Source organism: Syngnathus leptorhynchus, chromosome 20, assembly GCF_054491065.1.
Source record: "Syngnathus leptorhynchus isolate UIUO chromosome 20, UIUO_Slep, whole genome shotgun sequence".
Classification (NCBI taxonomy): Eukaryota; Metazoa; Chordata; class Actinopteri; order Syngnathiformes; family Syngnathidae; genus Syngnathus; species Syngnathus leptorhynchus.
The window spans coordinates 5,305,810-5,329,073 of NC_141214.1; the positions used below are offsets into that span (position 1 = coordinate 5,305,810).

Genomic DNA, 23,264 nt, shown 5'->3' on the forward strand with positions numbered 1-23,264 from the left:
ATTTTTGAGGGACGCAATATTGCAAGTCTCCACTATTACAAGTACTGCAACACCAATGCTAATTTTCTTACCCAGTCTATGATGTTTCCCATTATGTTATAGCAATAAGCTAGCTGAAGTTATGGGGTTTGGTGACATACATACACTACTAAAGGAAATAATTATAGGTAATCCAGAGAAGTTGGCCATTTGTCAAAGACAACACTTTTTTTTTTTTTTGGGTAACAATATTTTGGCACAGTGTTGAACAGGGTCAGGTCAGCAATTTGTCTCATGCTACATTTCTCTACATTCATTATTGGTGCTTCAGGGCATTCACGCTTTCCAGTTCATCTAAGATACACTTGTCAATAGACAAAATTGGGACAGTTGCAGAAAAGCTGCACATACACACACACATGGAGAAAAAACCCAGATTCACGTGAAACATGTAATACATGTCCTGCAAGTGTTAAAGAGTACAAAACATCGATGGTGTTATGGCCATAGTTTCAACCACATCACAGAATTCTTTTTAAATACAATTTGTTTTAAATAATGTATATTAAGCCAAAAAGCTTGAGCATGATTTACTATCAAACATTAAACTCCTTTCTTCTTTGAATCCCAAACTAATTGAATCAACAGGGCCCCCTGCTGGTTGCAATAATCCAGCAACACCACAAAAATGTTCAAATGAGTCGACGATCGCATTCCTACAAAACACACAGAAGCAACGGTTGGGTATTTTCATTATTGTTTATTATTGACCTGAAGTACGTATGACTTGAAGGTAGTTGAAAGATATTTGGAAACAGGTTTCTATTTTTTGCCTGCCACCAAGCTCTCTTGCATCAGCATAGCGAGGGAAGCCACCAGGCTGACAAACTCCATGAAATCCACGCTGTTGTCGCTGTTGGCATCCAGATTCTTGAAGAGGTCGTCGATAGCTGCTTGATCCTTGGCTTTCTACTCGACACAAACACACATTTAGAATGACTTCACGTACGTTCCATGCACGTTTGCTGGTGTTCAGTGTAGTCACTTACCCCCAACTCCAAACCGAATTCCTTTTTGAGCATCTCCTTCACCTCTCCTTTATTCATGGCGTTCGCATCGCCCTCCTTGCCGGCGTATCTTTGGAAGGCGTTGATGAGTAGAATGATGGCGGTCTGAACTTCACCCATGATGACTGCAGAAGAAATTTTGAAGAAAGAAAATATATTTAAAAAAAACAAAACAACTCTCAATATGGTTATCAGGCATGCAACCTCACACTACATCCTCTATTTAAAAGTCGATGACCTCTTTTTTTTTTAATGCTTTGGCGCCCTCTAGGAGGCCGAGTAGCGCCTGTGCATGCTTACTGGAACATTGCCCACAGGGACCACACAAAGCCTTGTGCTGGTGAAACACTGGCACACTACCAGACCGCCTTGTTTATTATACCCTCAAGTTGAGGGAGTGGTTTGTAGAGAGGGGGGAGACTAACAAACAAGCTTTTTGTCCAAGACATAACTACATGAATTCATCTTTTTTTTTGTGTGTCAGGAACGCTATGTTGAAACACCGCTCCCTTTAGTTCGAGTGAACATTACCAAGGTTACAGCGTCGGGTCTCCAGGTGTGCCAACTCGATTAGAACGTGACTTAATCACAGATTAGATTTTCTGGAATATCAATCGGCAAAGAGGGGATTTAAATTGTATGTGCAGAGAGACGATAAAAAAAAAGTCTCAAATTGAGTGATGCATTCAGGCTCCCTTTTAGGTGGGTGTGGTCGTCCACGCAAACGGATGTCTGACATATGAATACATGGAAAGTATTTGCAAAGTTAAGCTCAAAGATCACCTAATTTAAGCATTAAGAGAGTAAAATGCTTTTCTGCATGTGTGATTTTCCACTCACCTGAGTTGTTGTTGTAGTTGACGTGGAGAAATGTGAGTGGAGAAATGAAGTGATGAGGAAGTCGATGCGGGGACGCCTTTATACTTCCACCACGCCCTCCATCATCCCTCCCTCTTAGTGTTCCCTTTTAACTCTCACTCCTCCTTCCCTCGGATCTGTTTTCACGCTGACTCTACTTCCTCTTTAAAACGAGATTTTGTTGCATAACTTGAGGAAGAAATTTAAAATCAAAAACAGCATTTGTTTTCCCAATCACTTTTCACTTGTACGCTCGCCACTAAGAAACTTTATTGACATTCTGATTCTGAAATGTTTTTTTTTTTGTGGCAAGTCTGAGTCACAGGGTTCATTGTTGCATTTTATGTGCAGCCGGGGTGAGTCACAACCACCAGAGGCAGTTTTCATGCCACACTTATACACACACGCAACTCAATGCTGTGGAAACATGTTTTTCTGTTATGTAACAAACTTTTTTTTCAACTGTAAAGTGGACAAATCATTTAAAATTATTATTTTTAATGACTGCAACACACTTGAAACAACCAAAGACTTGGAAGCTGACTTAAAATTAGAGTCACTTTCAAGCGCTGGCCAGACAACAGCGACTATCATGTTTGACACAAGATAAGCAGAGCTGCATTGACTTTAGTTTGTGTGTGGTTTTATGTGAGCAGTAGTAGTATCTAATCTGATTTAGAATTTAAAACAAAAAAAGACTGTTATGTAACAAACATGCATACACTACTAGCATCATGCTACAGCATATAGCGTAAAACACAGATTAGCATTGGCTAACAGGGTTAGCCTCTGAACGTCTCACAAGCACAAGTGAAATGTTCAAGCCCACACGAGTTACTGGAATGCTCTCACACACACATTAGTGAAATGCTCCCTCCCAGATAATGTCCACCCTTAGACACATTTAGCATGGCTAGTGTTTCATTTACGCCATCTAGTGGTTTAATCAAAAACTACACATCAGTTGTGATTTTTAATGTCATCTATTGTTCCAAATGGAACATTACAACCCAAGGCCAAAATGTTGAAATCCATTCACACTCACACTGGACTGGATTGTAACCTAGCAACCTGCTTGTGTTTGCACTGTAACCAGAACAACCGGAAAAAGGGCGTGTGCAGCTCGTGATACGTACAAGTGGTCTTTGCCCCGTTTTATGACTTCCAGGCCCTTATAGTGGCAAATTCTTGCAGCATACGGTTTCAATCAAACCAATCATTGAGTCAAATGATCAAGCAATTGGTGACGCCCATCGGGAGCATCACGGGACGCGACGTGACGTCACTAGGGGGCGTCGTCACATTTCTCAAACCTCAACTATGCAATTTCACAAAAAGAAAAGTGACGCTTTGATAACGTTTTTTTGCCCCCCCTCCTGTGATAAATAAAATGACATTAAAAACATCAGAATTTTTGAGGGACGCAATATTGCAAGTCTCCAGTATTACAAGTACTGCAACACCAATGCTAATTTTCTTACCCAGTCTATGATGTTTCCCATTATGTTATAGCAATAAGCTAGCTGAAGTTATGGGGTTTGGTGACATACATACACTACTAAAGGAAATAATTATAGGTAATCCAGAGAAGTTGGCCATTTGTCAAAGACAACACTTTTTTTTTTTTTTGGGTAACAATATTTTGGCACAGTGTTGAACAGGGTCAGGTCAGCAATTTGTCTCATGCTACATTTCTCTACATTCATTATTGGTGCTTCAGGGCATTCACGCTTTCCAGTTCATCTAAGATACACTTGTCAATAGACAAAATTGGGACAGTTGCAGAAAAGCTGCACATACACACACACATGGAGAAAAAACCCAGATTCACGTGAAACATGTAATACATGTCCTGCAAGTGTTAAAGAGTACAAAACATCGATGGTGTTATGGCCATAGTTTCAACCACATCACAGAATTCTTTTTAAATACAATTTGTTTTAAATAATGTATATTAAGCCAAAAAGCTTGAGCATGATTTACTATCAAACATTAAACTCCTTTCTTCTTTGAATCCCAAACTAATTGAATCAACAGGGCCCCCTGCTGGTTGCAATAATCCAGCAACACCACAAAAATGTTCAAATGAGTCGACGATCGCATTCCTACAAAACACACAGAAGCAACGGTTGGGTATTTTCATTATTGTTTATTATTGACCTGAAGTACGTATGACTTGAAGGTAGTTGAAAGATATTTGGAAACAGGTTTCTATTTTTTGCCTGCCACCAAGCTCTCTTGCATCAGCATAGCGAGGGAAGCCACCAGGCTGACAAACTCCATGAAATCCACGCTGTTGTCTCTGTTGGCATCCAGATACTTGAAGAGGTCGTCGATAGCTGCTTGATCCTTGGCTTTCTACTCGACACAAACACACATTTAGAATGACTTCACGTACGTTCCATGCACGTTTGCTGGTGTTCAGTGTAGTCACTTACCCCCAACACCAAACCGAATTCCTTTTTGAGAATCTCCTTCACCTCTCCTTTATTCATGGCGTTCGCATCGCCCTCCTTGCCGGCGTATCTTTGGAAGGCGTTGATGAGTAGAATGATGGCGGTCTGAACTTCACCCATGATGACTGCAGAAGAAATTTTGAAGAAAGAAAATATATTTAAAAAAAACAAAACAACTCTCAATATGGTTATCAGGCATGCAACCTCACACTACATCCTCTATTTAAAAGTCGATGACCTCTTTTTTTTTAATGCTTTGGCGCCCTCTAGGAGGCCGAGTAGCGCCTGTGCATGCTTACTGGAACATTGCCCACAGGGACCACACAAAGCCTTGTGCTGGTGAAACACTGGCACACTACCAGACCGCCTTGTTTATTATACCCTCAAGTTGAGGGAGTGGTTTGTAGAGAGGGGGGAGACTAACAAACAAGCTTTTTGTCCAAGACATAACTACATGAATTCATCTTTTTTTGTGTGTGTCAGGAACGCTATGTTGAAACACCGCTCCCTTTAGTTCGAGTGAACATTACCAAGGTTACAGCGTCGGGTCTCCAGGTGTGCCAACTCGATTAGAACGTGACTTAATCACAGATTAGATTTTCTGGAATATCAATCGGCAAAGAGGGGATTTAAATTGTATGTGCAGAGAGACGATAAAAAAAAAGTCTCAAATTGAGTGATGCATTCAGGCTCCCTTTTAGGTGGGTGTGGTCGTCCACGCAAACGGATGTCTGACATATGAATACATGGAAAGTATTTGCAAAGTTAAGCTCAAAGATCACCTAATTTAAGCATTAAGAGAGTAAAATGCTTTTCTGCATGTGTGATTTTCCACTCACCTGAGTTGTTGTTGTAGTTGACGTGGAGAAATGTGAGTGGAGAAATGAAGTGATGAGGAAGTCGATGCGGGGACGCCTTTATACTTCCACCACGCCCTCCATCATCCCTCCCTCTTAGTGTTCCCTTTTAACTCTCACTCCTCCTTCCCTCGGATCTGTTTTCACGCTGACTCTACTTCCTCTTTAAAACGAGATTTTGTTGCATAACTTGAGGAAGAAATTTAAAATCAAAAACAGCATTTGTTTTCCCAATCACTTTTCACTTGTACGCTCGCCACTAAGAAACTTTATTGACATTCTGATTCTGAAATGTTTTTTTTTTTGTGGCAAGTCTGAGTCACAGGGTTCATTGTTGCATTTTATGTGCAGCCGGGGTGAGTCACAACCACCAGAGGCAGTTTTCATGCCACACTTATACACACACGCAACTCAATGCTGTGGAAACATGTTTTTCTGTTATGTAACAAACTTTTTTTTCAACTGTAAAGTGGACAAATCATTTAAAATTATTATTTTTAATGACTGCAACACACTTGAAACAACCAAAGACTTGGAAGCTGACTTAAAATTAGAGTCACTTTCAAGCGCTGGCCAGACAACAGCGACTATCATGTTTGACACAAGATAAGCAGAGCTGCATTGACTTTAGTTTGTGTGTGGTTTTATGTGAGCAGTAGTAGTATCTAATCTGATTTAGAATTTAAAACAAAAAAAGACTGTTATGTAACAAACATGCATACACTACTAGCATCATGCTACAGCATATAGCGTAAAACACAGATTAGCATTGGCTAACAGGGTTAGCCTCTGAACGTCTCACAAGCACAAGTGAAATGTTCAAGCCCACACGAGTTACTGGAATGCTCTCACACACACATTAGTGAAATGCTCCCTCCCAGATAATGTCCACCCTTAGACACATTTAGCATGGCTAGTGTTTCATTTACGCCATCTAGTGGTTTAATCAAAAACTACACATCAGTTGTGATTTTTAATGTCATCTATTGTTCCAAATGGAACATTACAACCCAAGGCCAAAATGTTGAAATCCATTCACACTCACACTGGACTGGATTGTAACCTAGCAACCTGCTTGTGTTTGCACTGTAACCAGAACAACCGGAAAAAGGGCGTGTGCAGCTCGTGATACGTACAAGTGGTCTTTGCCCCGTTTTATGACTTCCAGGCCCTTATAGTGGCAAATTCTTGCAGCATACGGTTTCAATCAAACCAATCATTGAGTCAAACAACTAATAAGAACATTTTTAAAACAATCCTGCGTTTGATTGGTCATGTTGGCTTGTGCTTTCCGGAGGTGTTACGCAACATTCAGCTGACATGAGGCACAAAAAGAGGTATTGAGTGGAAAAACACACAGGAGCGTTTTTTCCTTACAATAACCAGCAACTTCTACAAGTCTTAAAGCGTCCTATAGTGGGTAGGGCATGTTCGGCTGTGGAATGTTTATCATGATGAATTGTCAACAAAGCCACTCCTCATGTGTACTTTGACTGCTGTGGCACCATTTTTTTCACTTTTGATAAAACACCATAAATGTGTTGGGGTGGGTTTGAAATCTGTGACATTTTAATAGACATGAGACAAACAACAGCAACGATGGAATGTGTTCTGGAAAGGTGTTTTTTTTTGGACAGCATCTCTTCCTTCATTTCCTGGTCTCATTCTTCATGCGTAACTTATAGCACTGCTCGCATGCAATGGACAGTCCCACCACTAGGGACACAAATTCTTCAAAGTCCACCTGGCCGTCCCCGTTGGCGTCCAGACTCTTCATGATCTTGTCCACGGCAGCCGGGTCCTTCTGGGACTGAAAATGCAAATTTCCATGAAGCTAGCAGACTTTAATTTGAATTCACTGTAGTACATAATGAGCTAGGCATTGATGGTGTACCCTTAAAAAGTTGGACAGCTCGTTCTCCATCAGCATACGGAGCTCTCGTCGGCTGAGGGTGCCGTTCCTGCCGTCCTGCGAGGCGTAGCGGTGGAACACCACAATAAGGGACTCCATGGCTGTCTCCAGTTCGGAAGGCATTTTTGCTTGCTCTGGTTGGACTTGCACTAAGAAGATACATTTTGATTTCCAGTCAATGACGGTGCAATATTTGAATTGAGCTCAAGTTTCATTGCAGTATCAGATCAATAAAACATGCCAGTTTTGGATTAAAATGATTTGGAAAATGTAATGCTATGACACGTGCAATGAAGAATTACGGACTGTGTCGCAGTGAAGGGTTAAGCAAGAAAAGGCCTGCCCACAAATGACTAAACTGTCTGCAACTCACAGTAGCTTGAGAGGAAAAAAAAAAATACGCTTGCCCTCCTTTGAACAAATTCCATTGAAACAGTTCACCGTGATTGTTCGAGGGGATTAAATAATATTTGACTTTGGTGCTCTAATCTCCCTAGCTAGGCCACACCTAGTTCCGAGACTGTGTAGCATGCCTCTGGGCCTGCGACATGACATAGTAATTAACATAGCATATTTGTTTGAACTTTTAATTCGGTTATGAATTCTGAGACTGATTTATCTCAACCTTACCTAAATTCATACTCATCATATCGTCCCTACTAACCCCAAACACAATTTATAACGGCATGCTAGACAATGAAATCAACTAAATATAGAAATAAACATGCACAATAACGTGTGGAAAATTCTTACCGAGCTTGGGAGTCAGCACAGGGCGAGTATGTTGTGGTCAGAAGTTAGCACAAAGTGCAGCTTTTGCTTTTATACGCAGGCTCCGCCCTGCAGCGCCGTGTGTGTGCGTCCAAAGTGAGAGAGGCCGCGAGCAGACGTCAACCGTGGCCGGTAAATAAAGTTCACGCTGCAGGTCAGAGGGCGCGGTAGGATATTGACTCCCATTGGACTCATCATAGCGCAACCAGAGTGATTCAGCGTTGTGCATACGGACGATTCGCCGAGTCAGCAAATTCGTAGAAAAAAAAAAAAATCTATTGACAAAAACTTATTTAGATTTTGTGTAAACTTGTAAATTTTGGGTAAACCAATACATTCAATCTAAATTTGGACAAAACTGTACTCGTAGCATTTTTTTTTTTCTGGGATGTACAGTAATTTACCGGCAATAGAAATGATGGAGTTTAGCGTCACCTTGTGGTCAATAAACGGAACACCATCAACCAAGAACGTCCACATCAAATAACGATTGACAAGAAAAATGAATAGATTATGAATGATATAATAAATCTAATAAAATAAATTACAAATTAATAAAAAAAAAAAGAAATCTTTAAACTGAATCAGCCTCTAAAGCGATTGGTTCTTACATTGAGTGGGCGTGGCTTAGCGTGGAAGGCGCTTTCCGTCCAGACCGAATTCCCTGCATTATATTTAAGGGGAAGAATGTAATCGAATTGGGAAAAATAATAAAAAAAATTGGACCACAACGACATCTGGAAGACAAAAGAGTCGCATTTTTGTGTGTGCGTGTTGGCGCTATGGCAGCTGACCGGCAGCTTTATGGGCAGATGCTGTCAACAAGCCGTTAAAACATGGACATGATGGATTTAAAAGCAGCCACGTCGACTATGGACGCTCTCGTCCGTATCAGCGTGAGTAAATCTAACATGTCATCAATGTATTTTTATGCTATTTTTAGCTGACGCACGCCATTTTGAAGTCTTTTTTTTCTGAGCAACAGGCCTGCTTTGTCAATTTCATTTAGCTTCGAAATTATATATACATATTTGTAAAAAAAAAGTACATTAGATTAAAAAAAGCAACAGTCGATTGCAACACATACGCACAAACGTCTACTGAAAGATTATAAATGTTTTTTTCATTGATCAAAATACTCATTTCCCCCTTTACAGATGTCAGATAAATACATTTTAAAAGCAAAATGGCTGCAGCCAGTTCAAATCCAGACTGTACTGTCTCCAAGGGATGCTCGTTGCCATGGAGACAGCAGAGCTGGATGCTGCGTCAACTGCATGTTTATAGGGCCCTTTTAAATCAATCCCGCAACAATTATTCCGTTACACATACCAGTCATCACGTGTTTTACGCAATTATATTCATAAATATATCCATAAAAATAGGGATATGCTCGCCCCTCCCCCCTCCCTTTTCATCCCTCCTAGCTCCCTTCTCACCCCCTCCCCTCGGTGAAGCCGATGCGCCGAACGTGCGTACTTGCCTGTAAACTGTCATGGCGCCAAGGTTCCTGCCGGTGAAGGTAAGGACTCGCTAAAGCATCAGTAGCAGCTTATCGTTACCACGCTACACGTGGAATTTTTGATGCAATTCTAGAAAGAGAGGGAGAAAAAAAAAAGAGAGCAAATATGAGGGATGACATTGAAGACAGAGATAAATGGAGAAAATAGGTTATGATGATGCCGGTTGGTTTGGTTACTAGCAGTTGCCTGTACATCATAGCTATATGTGTTTATATCTTATATTAAACGGCCAGATGCAAGAGTTTTATCGGTAGAAATGTGCCGAGCGGGCAGAGTGCAGTTCCGCATGTCAGATCGTGATTTAAACTCGTGATGTCACCCACTGACATCTTCATGGTGAGGTTTAGTGTGAGGTGAGGCCTTCCCTGACCGTCCCATTTGCCCTTTTCCATCCTTTACGTGTCCTTGAACATATTGTACACAGTAGAAACCCATATTTGGCTAAGGCTCTTACTTTATATGTTTATAGATATATTAGAAAAATCACCAAGCAAGGATGATTTAAAAAAAAAAAAAAAGTAATTCATGCTAATTTTACATTCTGCCATCTAGTGTCAGTACATGGTATTGCTCTGGCTGACACTACACATTGATAACATAGATAGATGAAGAAATATACGGGATTTGAATTATAGATGATAATTCCAGGAGCAGTCAAGTGAAATAAAAATGTCCTGAGACGACCCTAAAATAGAAACAAAATTGGTGAGTAAGCATCTATATATAAATGACAGTGTACATTAAGCTTGATGCTCCAAATGGAAGGCTTGTCTTTATTATCAATAATTCATATCTGCCCTTTATGCATTTTTAACAAGGAAGATGCCCCACATTGCTATGGCCCTTTTTACCTTTCCATATTTTACACACAATAAAAAGTCAAAAACATCCCTCCCTCGCTCTCATCAACAATTTCAATCCATTTGTCTCCTTCAGTCCAACATGAAGAGCCTGGAGCAGGAACTGCACTGCCCCGTGTGCAAGGACATCGTCAAGCAGCCCGTGGTTCTGCCGTGTCTCCACAGCGTGTGCCTCATGTGCGCCTGCGAGGTCCTAGTGGCCAGCGGGTACCCGCCTCCGGACTTGCCCGCCGAGCCCAACTCGCCGGCTTCCACGCCCAACATGCGTTCCCCGCGACAGCTGCGCAGGCCCACGCCCAAAGCCGAACAGCGGCCCATCGACCGGGTGCTCCGGGCAGGTGAGGATGGAGAACTAACCCGAGTTGAAAAGCATTTTGGTCAAAATACTACATTTGTGGTTTTTTTTTTTTTAGGTCCCCACCCGCCGTCGCCGTCCATGCCCCGCTCGCCGGGGTACCCGGGGCGGCGGCGCAAGGAGGGCCCGCCCGTGTCCATGATGTTCCCCTGCGTGCCCTGCGGCCGAGACGTGGAGCTCGGCGAAAAAGGTCTCACCGACTGCTTGCGGAACCTCACCTTGGAGCGCATCGTGGAAAGGTTGGTCCGCAAACTTTACAGTATGCAGATTATTTCAATAAGTGATCTCTGTCGCCCCCTCCTGGCCGGCAGATACCGGCACACGGTGAGCTTGGGCAGCGTGGCCATCATGTGTCAGTTCTGCAAGCCTCCGCAGGCTCTGGAGGCCTCCAAGGGTTGCGGCGACTGCAGGGCTAACTTCTGCAACGAGTGCTTCAAACTTTACCACCCGTGGGGGACGCCGCGGGCTCAGCACGAGCACATCCTGCCCACGCTCAACTTTCGACCAAAGGCAAGATGTCACGGGTATTCGTCTCGTACTCGCTTTACTGAACTCATCGCCTCGGGCAGGTTCTGACTTGCACGGAGCACGACCAGGAGAAACTGCAGTTCTACTGCAGGTCCTGTCAGCGGCTGCTTTGTCCTCTTTGTAAACTGCGTCGCTTGCACACGGGACACAAGATCTTGCCTGTGGCCCAAGCTTACCAAGCCCTGAAGGTATAACGGCAATATTCGCCACCATCAAAAACATTTGGACCCAAAACCTTGCTAATATGTTTTTGTTTTCCCCCCCTGGGGTGAATAGGAGAAGATCACAAAGGAGATGAACTACATTTTGTCCAATCAGGACACAGTGCTGGCTCAGATTACACAGTTGGAGAGCGCCATCACCCAGACTGAGGTGATTATCAAATCACATCATTTCATCTCAATGTCTGTCACGAGTAGACGCAACAAAAAAAAAAAAAAATGTCTCGAGTCGGCCATTTTGGTTTGAAAGGGGGCTATTATAAGTACCGCACGACGAATGATGATAAATCACGCAGGTGAACAGCGTGTCGGCTCGCGAGCAGCTGGCGCAGAGCATCAGGGACTTGACGGCGGCGCTGGCCGAGCGCCACGCCTCGCTCACCCAGGCGCTGGAGGCGGCCCGGCACAAGCGCGGCGAGGCGCTGGCCGCTCAAGTGTCGGAGCGGCGGAGCTTGATGGAGCACGCCGGCTTGGTGGCGTTCACCCAGGAGTTGCTGAAGGAGACAGACCAGCCCTGTTTTGTGCAGGCCGCTCGCCAGACGCATAACAGGTGCGCCATTCAAGTGACTTGGAAGAGAAACAAAGCCACCATTGTTCTCCCGGATACTGTTCCTGCTTTTGGTTTTGGACTCAAAAGATTTTGGCCCACAAGATTGTGTCTGATTGCTTCGAAATTGGAAGCAGGTAGTATATGACACAGATGGGTGAGATTTTTTTTTTCTGCTTCCAGGTTCAGCAAGGCGATTGAGAACCTTCAACATTTTGCTCTGGCAGCTGATCCGTCCTTCAGACATTTCCAGCTGGATGTTTCCAAAGAACTCAAATTGCTCACAGAGCTGAATTTTACCCGAGGTGAGAAGAAGACAATTGAAATGAATATTGGGTTTTAGCAACTTCTATTTTGGAACCTTTTTGGTTTCCGTAGCTCCTTTGGCCCCAGTCCTCGACACCCAGCACTCCCTAGCCTACGATCAACTCTACCTGAGTTGGCGCCTGCCCCCGGACTCGGCCCCCGCCTGGCACTACTCCGTGGAATACCGGCGGCGGGGGGTTGTGCCGGGTGGCGCGTCCCGGGGCGGCAATCGGGGCGGGCTGGCCGCCGCCCGCTGGGGCTGGCAGCGACTGGACGAGGTGAGCGCCACGAGCGCCGTCATCGACAGGTTGGAGATGGACAGCGTATACGTGCTTCGGGTGAGAGGCTGCAACAAGGCGGGCTACGGCGAGTACAGCGAGGAGGTGTACCTGCACACCCCTCCGGCGCCAGGTGAGGGCGCCCCCATTTGTCCGAAGCTGTAATTGACTAAAATTTTGTATTCATAGAAAAATGTTGGGTACAATCATGCCTTTTGAGTTCATGGTGATCAATTTGTAATTCATACTCTCTCTCTTTTCTGCTGACCATTTTCTTTCTCCGTGCACTCCATGTCACTTCCTGTACTTCCTCATCCTTGGTGTGTTATTTCCATTTCTCAGCTTGTCATCCTCTTCAGCGCTCCCCCCATGTTGCCAACACATCTACACGCCACCTGCGGAACGTAAGAATTCATATCTCGGGAACCCCCCGCCCCCCCCACCCACCTCGCCCCGCTGCTTCATACCACAATCCTCTCTTTGCGGTCATTCCACGCAATCCGCCACTTTTGCACCATAACGAGAAGCGTCGCCACGGTGATGAGGTTTGCAGATTGTTAAGACTCGAGGCTTAACAATCAGATTGGATTCCGATCCGGGGATTTTCTACAAATCAGGGGTCCGTTTGAGTGTCTCCCTGCAGGCTGTTGTCCCTCCCCCCCTTCCTGCTACTGCATATGATCCCTCTGTCAATTCTACTTCCGACTGACAAAAAAAAAAAAAATTGTACTTCTGCCATGTCAGTTTTCTTCTCCCCTGAGTGGTCAATGTCAAGATTGACATCCTTCCAGCATAACTGAAGTTGTACCTTGAAGTTCAAGTCTCGGATACTTGGTTGCGATTGGGATCTGTTTGGGCAAAGCTCTGGCATTTCCCAAAATGGCTGACTTCCTGTTGTATTTTGGGCGTGGGTCCTTTTTGGTGTGTCATGCCACCCAATTTTATGAAGATGAGTCAAATTGGTGAGTTGAGTGCTATTTTTTTTTTTCTTCTACCAAAATAAACTTGAAAGTCAAGGTACCACTGAGCTAATAGCCCTAACCTCAAGCTTAATTCAGTACCATTCCCAATTTTTCCTGTTGTCCCTTTAACTGGATCCCCCCCCCCCCCGGGCACCCCCAGATCCTGACTTCCTGTCCTCATCCCTCTTACAGTTCTAAACTTCTACCTGGACTCTCGTTGGGGTCTCCACGCTGACCGGCTGGTGGTCAGCAAGGAGCAAAGAGCGGCCCGCAGCGTGCCCGGCCTCTCCCTGCTGCAGGCCGCCGACCACGCGCTCACTTCCTGTCACCTGACGTCGGACCTCTTGGTGGGCGACGTGGCCATCACGCAGGGGAGACACTACTGGGCGTGCTCGGTGGAGCCGGGTTCTTATCTCGTTAAGGTAACGTAAGCGGAATTGCGGCATTTTTTTGGGTCAACATATGAGACTCCCCCCCCCCCCCCTTTTCTTTGTCAGGTTGGTGTTGGTTTGGAGTCCAAATTGCAGGAGTGGTTTCATCTACCAGAAGATATGGCCAGTCCCCGGTGAGTAAGCCGCTCGGCAAATAAGGTACCGAAAAAAGGAACAGATAGATAACGTGATGTTTTTAGAGTTGCGTACAGAACGATTAAAAATAATTGCAATCAGTATAACTTGCTTATCTTATTCACGGCTAAGCGCGATCCACTCCCGACGCAGGTACGACCCGGACAGCGGTCACGACAGCGGGGCGGAGGACGGCATGGACTCGGCCCCCCCCTTCTGCTTCCTCACCATGGGTATGGGGAAGCTCTACCTTCCCCAGCACAGCTACCACCACAACGCTCACCGCTCGGACCCCAACGGCAACGGGCCGTCCCCCCCGGCGGGCCTCACCTACCCGTTGCCCCCCCGGCTGGGCGTGTCCCTCGACTTTGAGAAGGGCCGAGTGGCCTTCTATGACGCCCACTCCCTGCGCCCCTTGTGGGAGGGTCACGTGGACTGCTCGGGCCCGGTGTGCCCGGCTTTCTGCTTCATCGGAGGGGGGGCCCTGCAGCTCCAGGAGCTGGTGGCCAACCGGGGGGCCGACCAGACCCCCGTGAGGAGGGTGACCATCCAACCCCGAGCGGGCTCGAATTTAAATAACCACTGAGTACAATTTAGAATGTCACGTTTTTTTTTTGCCTTTAGAGTGTTTCTACAGCAACAAATATGCAATGTAATTAAGTTTCTTACATTTTTATTTGCAAGAATCATCGCTTTTGTCTTATTTTGCTGTACCTGACGCCGGTTGTAATTATATAGAGAGCTTAACAGATTTATTAGATTGCCACCCATTGTCAGAGTTAATATTTCTACATTGATCAATCATCAAGAGACCATGCCTAAAATGACACAGCCAGTCTGCCATTTTGGTTTAAAACGGCCATTTTAGGTTCATTTCGAGCAATTCAAAAACGGCTCGAATCGATGCATTAGTCACTTAACATTTGCTGCTCGCATATTAATTTCAAGTTTTAAAGCCATACTGACCATTTCATGCTTTTCCGTGTCAAATTTGCGCGCTTGACCTAAGTAATTGTAGACTTATGGTGTCTCTAACAGCACTTGGATGGCGGGTTGCTGTTTTAATGTGGTCAATTAGCGGTAGGGAGGAACAACGAGATGATAGACTGTAATTAGAAGCTACGATTGCACCGCATCTAATCACTAGTTTTGACGCTTGTTTGTACTTTCTGTCATTCAAAACATGTAAAGCCACATGTGTGTATTTACAGCCCTTTGCACATGGCGCGCGCTTGATAAACATGTCCCATCAGTGATTTTTTTTTTTTAAATTCTCGCTTGATTGTAATGCTAGCAAGCATCCTTTAAACACAAAGTAAACACAGAATGAAAAAAAGATCGTGTTGTCATTATTTTTACTAAACGATTCATAACAGCAAGTCAGCCTCCCTGAAATAATAAAACCATGTTTTGAGTGTGTTTTGATGATACGCCGCTAGAGGGCAGCAAAGCTACAGCATGCTCCTTACGGTTTTCATCCTCACTGCAGCTAATCTCAAGTCCTAACAGATGGAACCAATTTGTTGAACAAACAACGCTTTAATAAATTGTTACAGATTTGGCACTGTGCAGCTCAAAAATGGGAAATTGGAATGCTTGGACAGATCGCCCATGTCTCTACATATTTAATACAGAATATTTCTAATTGCTTGTTTAGAGATAGTGAGCGGAATCTATGCAGACAATTTGGTTATTAAATATATTTGATAAAGGCTTTACAAATAAATGCATTCTAATTACTAAAAGCAGAGTAAGGACAATAACTCATAAAAAAATACAAATTTGAAACGTAAGACTTTGGGGTGGGCTGGGCGCCATCTGTTGGCATACCGTTTTTGAAAACAATCTACTTTTTACAAAACTGTTGTCCATGTTCCAAATCATAAAAATAATAACACTGGTGGAATCTCACTCATTGGAGCGTGCCAAGTCAAGCATGCGCCGCGCAGGCTGAGAACCATCTGCTTTTGATGGAGGTATTACATGTGTAGGTGTTTAGCATTCCTTATGTAAATGTAAATCCCTGGTGAGGGTTTACTGGATATGGGCTTCAATATAGATATTTTTTTTTTTTTTACATATGTGTTTAATTAAGGGAAACTCAAAAGGGTAGATTGGGGATAAAAGCTTTGACATAAGGTTTGAAGTTTTTCAGTTCATAAAAAAAAATCCAATTGCTTGAAAAGTATAAAACAAGTCGTGTGTGACTTTAAGGGCCATGAGAAACAATCCATTTCATTTCAATGGACAAATTGACTTACCCCGTCACACTATTAGTTCAATAACTGGATTTTAGCGCCCTCGGGTGGCCAAAGCACGCACACGTCATGAGAAGCTACACAATGTACATTGAAATGACTGAAAATTGATTTCTTTATTATTTATGCCATATGGTACATTTTTATAATGCACAATTCCATTAAGTGCTATCACATTCCTGAAAAACATTTTTTGTGTGTGTGTAAGTGGAAACAGATTAACGTCAACTCCACACCAAACTAAATATCAAAAAATAGATTTAGCCCACTCCAGTTCTCAGTGGCTCAAATTTCCTTAGCAGCCTCAAACCCAAGCGCTCCCACAAAGTTGAAAGCGTACAACTGTCCAAAAAAGCTCTTCAACTACAAAAAAAAACCAAGATTTACAGGCGAATTAAGGGATGTGGTCCAAGGACCGACTGACGAATGGCTGACTTTGACGTTTCATCTCCGTAAATCACACCCGAGACGGACGAGAAGCGTCCTGTCGAGAAGCGACGCAACAGAACCGCGCCTCCTTTCCTTTCCGGCAAATCTGCAACAGATTGCGTTTGGTCTGACTGGAGGTATGCAGCCACAACAGCGCAAGGGGGGGGTCCAAGTAATCCCCCCCCCCCCCCTTCCCCACCTAAGCATCTCTAAGACCTCTCTGGAATTACGCACACGTAATCTCCGTTATCATTTGTTGGACTTCAGAGGCAGCAGGGGTGGGTCTGGGGGGGTGAGTAGGGCGTGGGTCACCATGCCTTAGCTCAAAGCTGTCCAGTGAGCAACGGCGTGCAATGGGCTGCCATCTGGAGAACACATACGCCCGGAATTCGCCAGCCTGAGCGTCTCTAACGACGTGGCGCCAAAGCACGTGTTGATTTATTTGCGCAACCTGTTACTCGGTGGGAGTTTCCCACAGTAAGACCCCGTTTCATAACTTTTTTTTTTTGTAATATTCCTTCCCATTTTTTTTTTTACAGATATTTTTTTGTGCAGCATTTACTCGGCAAACTTTTCGTTGAATATACCGACGGCGTCTCTGCGGCGATGTAAACAGCAAAGTCGGTTTAAAAAAAAAAAAAAAAAACATGACCCCAAAATTTATGCAAATCACCCGTCTCAAATTGTGCCTGCCTCCAACTTGTCTGCCGTGAACTTTTCTTGCGGAGGATGCCGATGAATTATTCACCGTCTCGCGCGTTGAAATCAAATTGGACAGGTGATAGTCAAAGCTCCGCATTTAAGCTCATTCGCCGAGGGGATCCAATCGCGCTATTAAATTCAATCACGCCTCCTTGTGACATTATTCTTCCGGACGCTGAAACTTTTTTTGCGGCAGCCGCCAGAGAGGAATTGCATTAATAAAACATCAAGTTCCTGGTTTGATCAAATTGCCGGTGAGAAACGACGTATGGCGGGAAAGCGTCAATCGGGAGAGAATATATGAAGAGATTGGAATGATGTAATCGTCTACAGCGGCATTTGAACAAATTGCTGCTTTTTGTATTTATTTGATATGGGCATTTTGTAATATTTAGTTTTTGTGAATGACATTCTCTTAGCGGTTGACGCTAGGCTAAGCTAGGTTAAGCGAAAAGCGTGCGGCCCATTGGGTTTCTTATCGCTGCGTTTCTGGCGCATGTTAGCGGAACGTGAAAATATTAACGAGCGGGAATGTTGACTTATCCGCCCGATTCCTTATAGGTAAAAGGCATTTAAAAGTCTTTCTAAGGCTTTAGCTGCGCGGGTGTTACTTTCAAGCTAGGATAACGTGACATCTGGCGTGTTATTGTTTCCATAAGGGCGGAGAAGCTTAATGATGCTCTGCGACTGACGACGTGAACAGGCGTGGGGGGGGGCGATGTATGTGCGTTTTCCATCCGTGCGGCGGAGGGAACCCGCTGAGTCGGCCGGTTAAGTGAAAATTCCAGGTGTGTGAAAAGTGGAAAGGGGGGGGGGGGGGAGTCGGGTGGGAATGTCAACGGGGGATCCGTAAAGCACGCGCTTCCTGGACGGCTCTGTCCGGGCCAGCTGTGCATACATCACTGCCCCCGTGAGCGCTACGTTTGCTTAGCGATGGGGAATTCGGGATTCCAGATGCTGATCGCGCAAAAAAGGTCAAAGGTCGGCAGGTGCCTGGACGCAGTTGAGGGTGGTCGCGTTTCGGCTAGGGTCAAGTAGAGCTAAGAGACTTGGATTCGGGGGGGGGGGGGGTTACGGGACACACAATGTGTCCAGAGGAAGAGCAGACAGAACCAGCCAACGGCCAGACTGCTTGCGGAGGTCCCAATCAGCTTTTGAGGGGTTTACCAGACGCCGGGCGCAAAGCCGTAATCCTCCAATCCTTGACCTTTTTTTGCAATTTGGGCATCAAGTGCGAGGCGGGTGAAACGGCGGCTGCTGCCAAGCGCTCCGAGTGATCAACTGGGTCAACCGCCGGTGAAATGCCGCCGCTTGAGTATTGACTAACTTCAAGAAGAGATCATTAATTAAAAACTTCCCTTGGCTGCGCTCTCGCTCGTGTTTGCAGCGTCAACACGAAAATCAATACGGGAGTGGATTCTCTTTTATTGTCCTCAAAACTCACAATGTGTCCATTCTTGTGTTCCCGTTTGCAATGGAAACAACACGGAGGTCACGTCGATCCAGTCTAGACGAGTCGTTGCCGCTCTGACCCGCATCATCAATACCTCGCACGTCCCGAGGGGAACTTTCTTAACCAATCGGTTCTAGCGTCAATAATGCTAATGCAAAAGGGCACCGAGGACAGATAAGAAGGGACGTGGGAGGACAAAAGAGGGGGGGGGGGAGACTAAGTCAAGCTCATCTTTTGTCGGCGGCTTTTTACGCCGACAACAAGCGTCGGATCGCATTGTCGTCGGCGCCGCCGTGCGAGGGGCGGCGTGAAGATAATGCGGAACGGCGTCCCGTAAAGGTCAACAAACAAAGCGAGGGGGGAGGGATAAACCCGAGCCGTGTGATGGGATTCATTAGGACAGCAGAGAGGACGGGATGTGGGGGGGGGGGGACGCATTCCTACACGGGGCGAAGCTGAAACAGGTGTTTGTGTGTAAGTCTTGAAAGATGGACACGTGCTCGGTCCTGCTCACACTTGACCTCACGCTGACCTTTGCACCCCCCTCCTCGCCCATCAGGAGACTCCATGAAAGTTTTCTCACAAAAACTTGCAGGGTGGACTTTTATTGCCACGAGACTATTACGATGCGCTATTTCATGTTGCAATTTCGTTGCTATCTCAAATTTTAATGATTGTTATTTAGAGAGTATTCCCCCCCCCCCTTTTTTATTTTTATTAAAGTAATTCATTTGCTTCTAAACAGTCTTTTTCGATCGAGATTATAGGCAGAGCTGCCGCGAAGTCATAATGTGATTCATTCCGTAGACATACAAGTCCAAAACTAAAACAAGAAGAGCATATTTTCATGCTGCCAAGTTAAACACTTCAGGCACTGAACATTCCAAAAATTTCACGGGGGGTGCTACCAAGCAGTATGTTTTTTTTTCGTTTTTTTTGTGAGGGGTCACGCTACTAAATTAAGGATGAACGCTACATATCATTTAACTTTGGAGGCCTATTTTTCTTTCCCTGTATCCTCTATTTTTGTCCCGCGTCGACCGTAAAAAAGTCTCTTCGTGCTGTCCCGGCCCATCGGGTGGGGTCAAAGGTGTCGCTCGGGTGATTGAGATAAAGTCTGCATGAGCAACATCTGGATTTAATGCACTATTAAAAGTTCACTGCTTGTTCAAGCTGCACCTGCAACTCCCTCCGAGTTCACCCCATCGCCCCTCAATTTCACCCCTTCTCTCTGTAGTCCTCTCCTCTTTCTCACCTCTGAGCCCCCCCCCCCCCCCCCCCCACATGCTCCTCCATCTTTTCCCCCTGATGTCGTTACGTACAGCATTTCTGTAACGCCTGCAGGCTGCGTTACGCCTGCCAAAGCTCTCGTCTTTTGCTTTCAGCCGGAACACTGGAGCGGGAAAACGAGCTGGCAGTGAGCAGGGAGGACAAGCCAGCGCCACTCTGCCCAATGTGGGACACGCTTCACAATGCTGTTTCAGAACAGGCAGCATATATGATGCATGCATGCATGCATGACTGGGATAGCGTGAGGGGAGATTCGAACACCTGGAGGGAAATTATTTAGTGTTCTATAGATAAAATGCTCAGCAGATGGGGGGGGGGGGGGGGGGGGGACATGGGAATATTTTATGTGGAAAAATATGGAATGGTGAAAGCTGCGAGTTGACTTCCTGTACCTCAAAACTGTGTACTTAAATAACAAATCATATGAAATATACTGCACATAAAAGTTGAATAAAAATTGCATCCAAATAACTGTTTGAAAACACGCAACAAATGTTAGAAGTTAAATGAAACGGAACTGCACCAAATAAATGTACTGTACTGGAATTTAAAAAAAAAATAAAAAGTTGAAACCACCCACTTCCATCATACAAACTGAATATCCCTACAGGTAATTTATTATTTTATTGGACAGACAATGAATCCATTTGTGTTATGGCTTCAGAAAAATCGCTTCTGATGCGAGTTTCACAAGTGAGGCTGCTCAACTACATTACCCAGAACACACCGCGGTACTTCGACGTCATTTACATGCGCCTAGCCGAGTTGGCGAAAAGCAGCAGGTACGGAATGATGTCTTTATGAAATATAAACAGAGATAATTAAGAACAATTTAAACACAAATGTTATGCTCCCGTTTTATGCCGTCCTAACTCAGTGGCTGAAATTAGGGTTAGTCACCGTTTAGAAGTTTAAACCTCTAGTTTGGTCGCTATGCTAAAGCTAAGCTAACCGTACATTCGGATTCTTACCGGTAGTTTTCTTTCTCAGGTCGCTTCTGTGTTCAGGTGTCATCATGACCAAATTTATGGAGTGGCTGTTTGGAGTCTCGGTGGTGCTGACCGCCTGGGTGATCGTCGTGTTCGACCCGCTGAAGCTGAGCGTCCCTCACACGTACCGGGAAATGGCCTGGCCGATGCCGCTTTACCTATTGGTGTCGTTCGGCTGCTACTCTCTGGCCACGGTGGGCTACCGGGTAGCCACCTTTAACGACTGCCAGGAGGCTGCCCAGGAGCTCCAGGTCCAAATCAAGGAGGCAAAGGAGGACCTGCGGAAGAAAGGCTTGAAGATGTACAATTGATGGACATCTATATTTGTATTGGGAATCCCACCACCAACAACAACAAAAAGAGACTGACCGCCAATTATCGACAAATGTGAAAATAAATTTACAACAAAACATTTTGATATTTATATTTGTAATTTATGTAATATCGACAACATATTTCTATTTTAACAATAATGTTACATACATGGTAGCAGGCTCATCCAAGTCCAGTCCTCGAATGACTTGTCCATCACACCTGAATCAAATCAAACATGGAATGTACCAAAAAGAGGTTGCAAAGGGGAACCTTTGCACGATAGCATTCAGCTAAGGCACACACTGAGGGATGCAAAACTTAACTTTCCTCATTATTGTCATTTATTTTGTACATTCCTGATACTTTGATACAGTTTATCATTAGTTATCAATTTCGTGGCTTGTTTCTCTTCATGTACAAATCATCAACAGTATGTGGTTATTATTGAAGATGTGAAGTCTAGTGATTGTGATACAGAAACATGAATTTGGTTTGTTTGTATATTTTTGTAAATAAATCAAAGTCAAAGGAAAAAAAAATCTGTGTCATGTTATTTAGTGGATTTTAACCTTATGGTAAAACAATGCAAAATGCCATAGTGGTTGGAAATCATTGCTTGAGCATAGTTTCATTCCAGAAGAATGCATTGTAACCACTAAACATTCTTGCTTGACTGTTCAACCACACGTGTGTGTGTGTGTGTGTGTGTGTGTGTGTGTGTCCCGCGCCCCTGGCAAGAAGCTCATTCAATGAAAAGCCTATTTTTTTTTTTTCAATTGTTTTTCTTTACCTCAAGTATCTGCGTCAGCACGTCCGCGTTCGTTGTGTACAGGTACATGCCGTCTCCACGTTTCACCCACATTCACCTGTGGAATGTTAGCAAAAGTTACACAATGGTGGAGTTACAAAGGTTACTCCCAAAGCATAGTTTAGATTATTACTGAGAAGCATTGTGAGTGTTTTAAAAGTGTTACTTCTGAGTTTCGTTCACCCAAAAACAATTGCTGATTCACACTTCTGTACGCTATACAGTAACATTTGGGTTTCTTTGCAGAGGATAAAGAATACATGCCTTTGTGTATTGTATATTGCGCGTAGCTTTATAACACCACCACATAGTATGATGCTTCCCATTATGTGTTAGCATTGAGCTAGCAGACTTTAGGGCATTTCCTCGTGGTTGTTTGAGATACTCAATGTGGGCGAGTGGACGTTTGAAATTATATGGTTCAGTTGCACAGTTTGGTTTAAATATCCAATGTTTGATTCGCTTTTGTTTTATGTGTTTACAATGACCTTGGCTGTGTCATATTGCGACCATTTTATGTTTTACAGCCCAAATTTACAGTAAATGACGTGATCTGGTCCCGTGGCCCCTAAACCATAGAGAGCGGTTAACAAAAAAAGGACATAACGTACATCATCCGGCAGTTTGCCTCCTTCCCACGCAGCCATGGTGGGCATTCTGTGAGGAGGGGGGGGCGGGGGGTTAGCGACTATGTAGCCACGAGCTAATCTGATTCTGGTAAGTAGTGCTTCTTTTGTGCTTGGACTCCCGTTGTGCATAAACAAAGGCCTGCCGGGGGCCAAAAGCGTCATTAGCGGCTCCTGTAAGTTCGAAAATAAAAACAGTTGGCTCTCACACAAGAAGCATGCCCACGCTGTACCCTCACCTTGTAACCCCCCCCGCCACCCCCTCCAGGCAGCCAGGTGGCAACAGTCTGCAAGCTGTTGCCCGAGCAGACGGCATGAAAGGCAATCTGTTATTTACCCGGCAAATCT

The 23,264-nt window shown here is 44.6% G+C and overlaps 5 protein-coding genes across 9 annotated transcripts; 2 read left to right on the forward strand and 3 right to left on the reverse strand.

The window, feature by feature from the left end:
* Positions 1–719: 719 nt before the first annotated feature.
* Positions 720–2,049, reverse strand: LOC147041083 (ictacalcin-like). Its single transcript, XM_085900812.1, has 3 exons — positions 1,887–2,049; positions 1,029–1,171; positions 720–948 (listed from the first exon to the last, which is right to left on the reverse strand). Exons 2-3 carry the CDS (start codon positions 1,164–1,166, stop codon positions 802–804), a joined length of 285 nt encoding a protein of 94 aa, XP_085756938.1. The 5' UTR covers positions 1,167–1,171; positions 1,887–2,049; the 3' UTR covers positions 720–801.
* A 1,984-nt stretch (positions 2,050–4,033) lies between these two features.
* On the reverse strand, positions 4,034–5,362 carry LOC147041084 (ictacalcin-like). Its single transcript, XM_085900773.1, has 3 exons — positions 5,200–5,362; positions 4,343–4,485; positions 4,034–4,262 (listed from the first exon to the last, which is right to left on the reverse strand). Exons 2-3 carry the CDS (start codon positions 4,478–4,480, stop codon positions 4,116–4,118), a joined length of 285 nt encoding a protein of 94 aa, XP_085756899.1. The 5' UTR covers positions 4,481–4,485; positions 5,200–5,362; the 3' UTR covers positions 4,034–4,115.
* A 1,402-nt stretch (positions 5,363–6,764) lies between these two features.
* Positions 6,765–21,446, reverse strand: LOC147041085 (protein S100-A1-like). 3 transcript variants are annotated; one of them, XM_085900770.1, is made up of 5 exons: positions 21,150–21,443; positions 9,384–9,492; positions 7,883–8,048; positions 7,112–7,278; positions 6,765–7,027 (listed from the first exon to the last, which is right to left on the reverse strand). In XM_085900770.1, exons 4-5 carry the CDS (start codon positions 7,250–7,252, stop codon positions 6,866–6,868), a joined length of 303 nt encoding a protein of 100 aa, XP_085756896.1. In that variant the 5' UTR covers positions 7,253–7,278; positions 7,883–8,048; positions 9,384–9,492; positions 21,150–21,443; the 3' UTR covers positions 6,765–6,865. The 3 variants fall into 3 exon arrangements, with proteins under 3 accessions (XP_085756896.1, XP_085756898.1, XP_085756897.1); XM_085900772.1 differs by lacking the exon at positions 7,883–8,048 and having other exon boundaries at positions 21,150–21,446; XM_085900771.1 differs by lacking the exons at positions 9,384–9,492; positions 21,150–21,443 and having other exon boundaries at positions 7,883–8,147.
* On the forward strand, positions 8,737–15,361 carry trim46b (tripartite motif containing 46b). The gene is made up of 12 exons (XM_085900765.1): positions 8,737–8,796; positions 10,360–10,621; positions 10,697–10,877; positions 10,950–11,148; positions 11,208–11,354; positions 11,443–11,538; positions 11,684–11,937; positions 12,118–12,239; positions 12,313–12,651; positions 13,673–13,902; positions 13,978–14,045; positions 14,200–15,361. The coding sequence occupies exons 1-12, from the start codon at positions 8,737–8,739 to the stop codon at positions 14,630–14,632; spliced, it is 2,391 nt and encodes a 796-aa protein (XP_085756891.1). The 3' UTR covers positions 14,633–15,361.
* dpm3 (dolichyl-phosphate mannosyltransferase subunit 3, regulatory) lies at positions 20,883–22,009 on the forward strand. Of its 3 annotated transcripts, none has more exons than XM_085900768.1 (2): positions 20,883–20,960; positions 21,186–22,009. In XM_085900768.1, the coding sequence occupies exon 2, from the start codon at positions 21,194–21,196 to the stop codon at positions 21,476–21,478; it is 285 nt and encodes a 94-aa protein (XP_085756894.1). In that variant the 5' UTR covers positions 20,883–20,960; positions 21,186–21,193; the 3' UTR covers positions 21,479–22,009. The 3 variants fall into 3 exon arrangements, with proteins under 3 accessions (XP_085756894.1, XP_085756893.1, XP_085756895.1); XM_085900767.1 differs by having other exon boundaries at positions 20,889–20,960; positions 21,169–22,009; XM_085900769.1 differs by lacking the exon at positions 20,883–20,960 and adding an exon at positions 20,964–21,069.
* Positions 22,010–23,264: the final 1,255 nt, after the last annotated feature.

Coding starts and splice junctions, on each gene's coding strand:
- LOC147041083 (XM_085900812.1), bottom strand. CDS start 1,166: ATGGGTGAAGTTCAGACCGCCATCATTCTACTCATCAACGCCTTCCAA. Junction 949..1,028: donor AATTCGGTTTGGAGTTGGGG/GTAAGTGACTAC, acceptor TGTGTCGAGTAG/AAAGCCAAGGATCAAGCAGC.
- LOC147041084 (XM_085900773.1), bottom strand. CDS start 4,480: ATGGGTGAAGTTCAGACCGCCATCATTCTACTCATCAACGCCTTCCAA. Junction 4,263..4,342: donor AATTCGGTTTGGTGTTGGGG/GTAAGTGACTAC, acceptor TGTGTCGAGTAG/AAAGCCAAGGATCAAGCAGC.
- LOC147041085 (XM_085900772.1), bottom strand. CDS start 7,252: ATGCCTTCCGAACTGGAGACAGCCATGGAGTCCCTTATTGTGGTGTTC. Junction 7,028..7,111: donor AGCTGTCCAACTTTTTAAGG/GTACACCATCAA, acceptor TTGCATTTTCAG/TCCCAGAAGGACCCGGCTGC.
- trim46b (XM_085900765.1), top strand. CDS start 8,737: ATGGACATGATGGATTTAAAAGCAGCCACGTCGACTATGGACGCTCTC. Junction 10,622..10,696: donor CGACCGGGTGCTCCGGGCAG/GTGAGGATGGAG, acceptor TTTTTTTTTTAG/GTCCCCACCCGCCGTCGCCG. Junction 14,046..14,199: donor GAAGATATGGCCAGTCCCCG/GTGAGTAAGCCG, acceptor CTCCCGACGCAG/GTACGACCCGGACAGCGGTC.
- dpm3 (XM_085900767.1), top strand. CDS start 20,929: ATGCGCCTAGCCGAGTTGGCGAAAAGCAGCAG. Junction 20,961..21,168: donor GAGTTGGCGAAAAGCAGCAG/GTACGGAATGAT, acceptor TTTCTTTCTCAG/GTCGCTTCTGTGTTCAGGTG.